General features: G+C 41.5%; 1 protein-coding gene across 1 annotated transcript; it reads right to left on the reverse strand.

The window, feature by feature from the left end:
• Positions 1-310: 310 nt before the first annotated feature.
• Positions 311-3,990, reverse strand: LOC123739076 (guanylate-binding protein 1; the record flags this gene model as incomplete). Its single annotated transcript, XM_045713644.1, is given in 5 exon segments — positions 311-808; positions 1,669-1,771; positions 1,938-2,150; positions 3,347-3,627; positions 3,748-3,990. Coding segments are annotated over 5 exon segments (1,304 nt in total), but the record flags the coding sequence as incomplete, so codon positions are not given.
• Between the last annotated feature and the right edge of the window lie 672 nt (positions 3,991-4,662).

The raw sequence follows: 4,662 nt of genomic DNA on the forward strand, positions 1-4,662 counted from the left end.
AGGGCAACGTCATGACAACATACACATGGATTTAGTACTGTAGATATGTGGTAGGGGCCTGAGGGCACACAGTGTGTTCTGAAATCTGTGAATGTATTGTAATGTTTTAAAATTGTATAAACTGCCTTAATTTTGCTGGACCCCAGGAAGAGTAGCTGCTGCTTTGGCAGCAGCTAATGGGGATCCATAATAAATACAAACAGGACAAGTCTAACAGTTACTTATACTCAGACAGACCTACCTGTAAAATACTTTTTCATTTCACAAGCTCCCTAAACAGCAACTCCATAAGTTCACAACAAAAATGTCACAACTCTTTCAAATGTTCAAACACATTCCACAGTTCAACAAGGATCACAAGAGTGTTGCATACACAACAGTGTCATCACCATACAGAGTGGTTCAACTACTTGTACGTGGGCCTGTGATCTCTCGTTGAGCACCACCATTAAAGCATTCATCTGTTTTTTATGTTCCGCAGCCTTCCGCTTGTAGACATGCAGCAGAGCCTTCTGATTCTGGGTAATGGCGTCCATTTCCAATTGATTCATCTTCTTTATCTCCTCGATCTCTTGTCTCATTAGCTCAGCCTTCTCCGGGAGATCTTCCTGCTCCTGCATCCTGCGGTCCAGGGTCCTGTCGAACTCCTGCTGCTGTTGCTTCCTCTCCTTCTCCATCTTCTTTTTCATCTCCTTCAAGTACTTCTCCTGGCCCTTGCCAATGTTCTCAATTCTGCGCTCTATCTCTGCTTTTTGCTCCTTGAATGCTGCCTTCTCCTGCTCCAGCTCAGCTGTTTTCTTCTTCTCAGCTGGAAGAGCCAAGGAGAGGGATAAATAAGTAGGAAAACTCGACCACTCATTTTCTCATACAGATTCATACACATTAAAACCCTCTAGAGTCTATTGGCACAACAGTGTCAATCTAAGTAACATAATAAAAAAATACAGATTAAAATCTGTCAGTTAAAGCTAGAGATATGTATATTTGCATCGGTTGCGTCTCAATCCACCACATCCACCTATGTCGCCGTTCTGCATCAGAAGGTAGAAAGGGGCAGATCTACTGCGCTGTTTGTCAGACCAGGAGACATCCGGCAAATCGTAAATCAGAGATTAAGTAATCATTCAAAAATCAGGTTAAACACTATTATTTAGGCTTGCCATAACAAAGGGGTTGAATACTTACTGACTCAAGACATTTCAACTTGTAATGTTTAATTAATTCGTAACCCATGTTAAAACCATAATTCAACTTTGACATTGTGTGTAGGCCAGTGACAAAACATCTGAATTTAATCCATTTTAAATTCAGGCTGAAACACAGCAAAATGTGGAAAAAGTCAAGGAGTGTGAATACATTCTGAAGGCTCTGTAAATAAAATCTGATTTGCTTTGATTTTAATTCTTCCTTCAAAATAGTAGAAACTAACTAAATGCTTATTGGTCAAATCTGCTATTTACATGTTCTAGTCGGCCACCAATAATACAATCCAATTTGGATATATTTGGTTATTTTTACTCCATAATACATAGAAGTTGTCATTTTGGGCAGGGCCTGTCATTACGGCGGGGCCACTGGTCTTATTTGCATCTTCCGAATGTTAGCCTACCACAGTAGATTTTATAATTTTATAATTGGAAGTAAAAAAAAGATTGAGGTGTGGCTTACCTTGGATTTTTTTCTCATTTTCCGTCAGTTTTTTGTCAGCTTGCAGGATGGAGTTGGACTCTGCACTCTTTCCCTTCAGGAACTGCTCCAGAACCTCCTCAGCCTGCAGAAAACATGCCTTTTAGATATTTGCATTGATTTTGATTCAAACCGTAACCAGGTGACTGAGATTAGTTGAAATGTTTAATTGGTCATTACTGACTAATGATGGATGTTTTTGATTCTCTAATACACAACGTTGTTGATGTTGTTTGGATTCTAGCTCTTACTCTGACTCCTTTGTTGGGCTCAGCCCGGTACTGTGCCACTATGTTGTCATGGTGATTGCAGTAAAGCTCATAGCCTCCTGGTGTGGCGTACGTCCCCTCCTTCATCCCCTGATCCATCTGAGCAGACAGATTCTCCAGAAGGGCCTTGCACTTATTCTCTGAGGCATCCTTGTTTTGTTTGAAAAGGTCGGCGAAGTGGTTACTAATGGCCTCCTAAAAGATTTATTGGGAATTTTCAGAATCAGGTGTGTAGAATAAGATAAAAGATCAGACAATTATAGAAAGACAGTTCTAGAAAAGGTTTATTGCAGCATGCTAACATTGGAGAATACAGTATACACCAAATGAGAAACACAGCAGCTATAAGTCCACCTCAATACAATAACACATTGCAGATCAGAATGTTCTCTAAGAAGCAACATTTTATAGAGTACAAGGTCAGGTTGACCTTCAGCTGACACCAGCTTCAGACATGTAAACCCAGTTATGAACTGACACTAGCTTCAGACATGTGAACCCTGGTATGAACTGACACTAGCTTCAGACATGTGAACCCTGGTATGAACTGATACTAGCTTCAGACATGTGAACCCTGGTATGAACTGACACTAGCTTCAGACATGTGAACCCCAGTATGAACTGACACTAGCTTCAGACATGTGAACCCCGGTATGAACTGACACTAGCTTCAGACATGTGAAGCCCGGTATGAACTGATACTAGCTTCAGACATGTGAACCCTGGTATGAACTGATACTAGCTTCAGACATGTGAACCCTGGTATGAGCTGATACTAGCTTCAGACATGTGAACCCTGGTATGAACTGACACTAGCTTCAGACATGTGAACCCTGGTATGAACTGACACTAGCTTCAGACATGTGGACCCTGGTATGACCTGACACTAGCTTCAGACATGTGAACCCTGGTATGACCTGACAGTAGCTTCAGACACGTGAACCCTGGTATGAACTGATACTAGCTTCAGACATGTGAACCCTGGTATGAACTGACACTAGCTTCAGACATGTGAACCCTGGTATGAACTGAAACTAGCTTCAGACATGTGAACCCCGGTATGCCAATAGTGATTAAGGGTTACATATTGGCTCCATATCTATTTAAGGCTTTTATTCAATATTGTGTTCTTTTTAATCCAAGATTAAAAATCTAATCTGAGCAGGGATTTTCACAGTAGTGTTATTTTGTCTACAGAAGTTAATTGATTGAGGAATTGCACTGATTGGTCATATTCCACCTGGTGTCCTTGGATCCTACTGGTGTTACTGTCGCTGATGATTATCATTTTGTTGCATCAGCTAATCAATCATTTGTTCTATTGAATGGCCTTGACGATGTTAAAAATGCATTGTGTGTACCAGGCACAGATCTCAAATGATGACTCTTACCACCAGAGCTTTCAAGAACTCCTCATTTTCGTCTTTGAAAGATCGCTTCATGAACGTCTGTGTGGCCTCGGTCTCTGAGCGAAGGTGGTTCTCTGACAGCTGATTGATGTCCACCGGGAATAAGGCCTTCACATCCTCCATTCCCTTCTGGTACACCGCCAGGCCCTCATCCACAGCAGCCTGGTTCTCAATTTTAGCCATGGCCAGCACTGCATTCTCCAGACAGGGCACATTGCCTTTGGCTATGGTCTCCACATAGGTGGTGACCAAGTGCCCCAGCACTGCAATCAGACAGGTCGGAGGAAAAATTTGAATGTTTGAATTTAGTGGCACAATACAATTCAGAATCAATATGTGTATCCATTTTCACATACTGTACTGTAGGTAGATGTCTGACTCACTCTCTCCGGTCAATGTGTGTCCCCCTATAACAGTCTTCATACGGCTTTCCTGGTAAATGAAGCTGCAGAAAGTATCTACGACCTCTCTGAAACTTTCAGAAAGCTCAGCCTCGTCCATGGAGTCCAGTCGGTGCATGTTGTCAGGAGTTGTAGGGGAGGGGAACACAAAACACTTGCGTGAGGGGAAGAATTTCCGGATGCACTCTCGCGGAACGTTGTAGTCATTGATCTTTTTACCATAACCTGAAAGATAACATTGGCATTACTGGATTTTATAGTACAAGCAGATCTTGGGTACGTCCAAATAATATCTCCTTTCTCCTCCAACCTATCAAGAGCTCTTACAGCATGAACTGGCATGTTGTCAACCGAATCAAAGGATCAGAGAATTAATCTAGTACTGAAAGCATAAGCTACAGATAGCTAGCGCTGCAGTGCATGAAGTGTGGTTAGTAATTGACTCAAAGAGAAAGACAATAGTTTAACAGTTAACAAATTAATCTCTTTAAAAATGAAGGAGAAGCGAAAGAGTGTATATTTTGTTGTATTTTTTCCACTTTCACTTAGCTAGTGAATGCAGCTAGTTAGTTTAGCCTACTCAAACAGCTGGCTAAAACAAAGAGGGATGCTATGGTACCTAGCTGAATGTCTATCCAACACTGGAACTCTTCCAAGGTAAGATTTTGGTTTTACTAATTTATTGCCACTGGGGCCCGCCGGTTTAACTGCTAAACTGCTTGCTGACTGTTAACTGTAACGTTCCTGTAGGAATGTAGCGGGTTTGGAAACACCTTACTTCTATTAGCTATGTTGACTATGACGTTAGCTAATATGGTGACAATGATGTAGACTGTGTGTAGTAGTTAGCAGTTATGATATGAAGGTTTGGCTTGGATTTTTTTTTGTCTGGTCACA

Source organism: Salmo salar, unplaced genomic scaffold (genome assembly GCF_905237065.1).
Source record: "Salmo salar unplaced genomic scaffold, Ssal_v3.1, whole genome shotgun sequence".
NCBI lineage: Eukaryota > Metazoa > Chordata > Actinopteri > Salmoniformes > Salmonidae > Salmo > Salmo salar.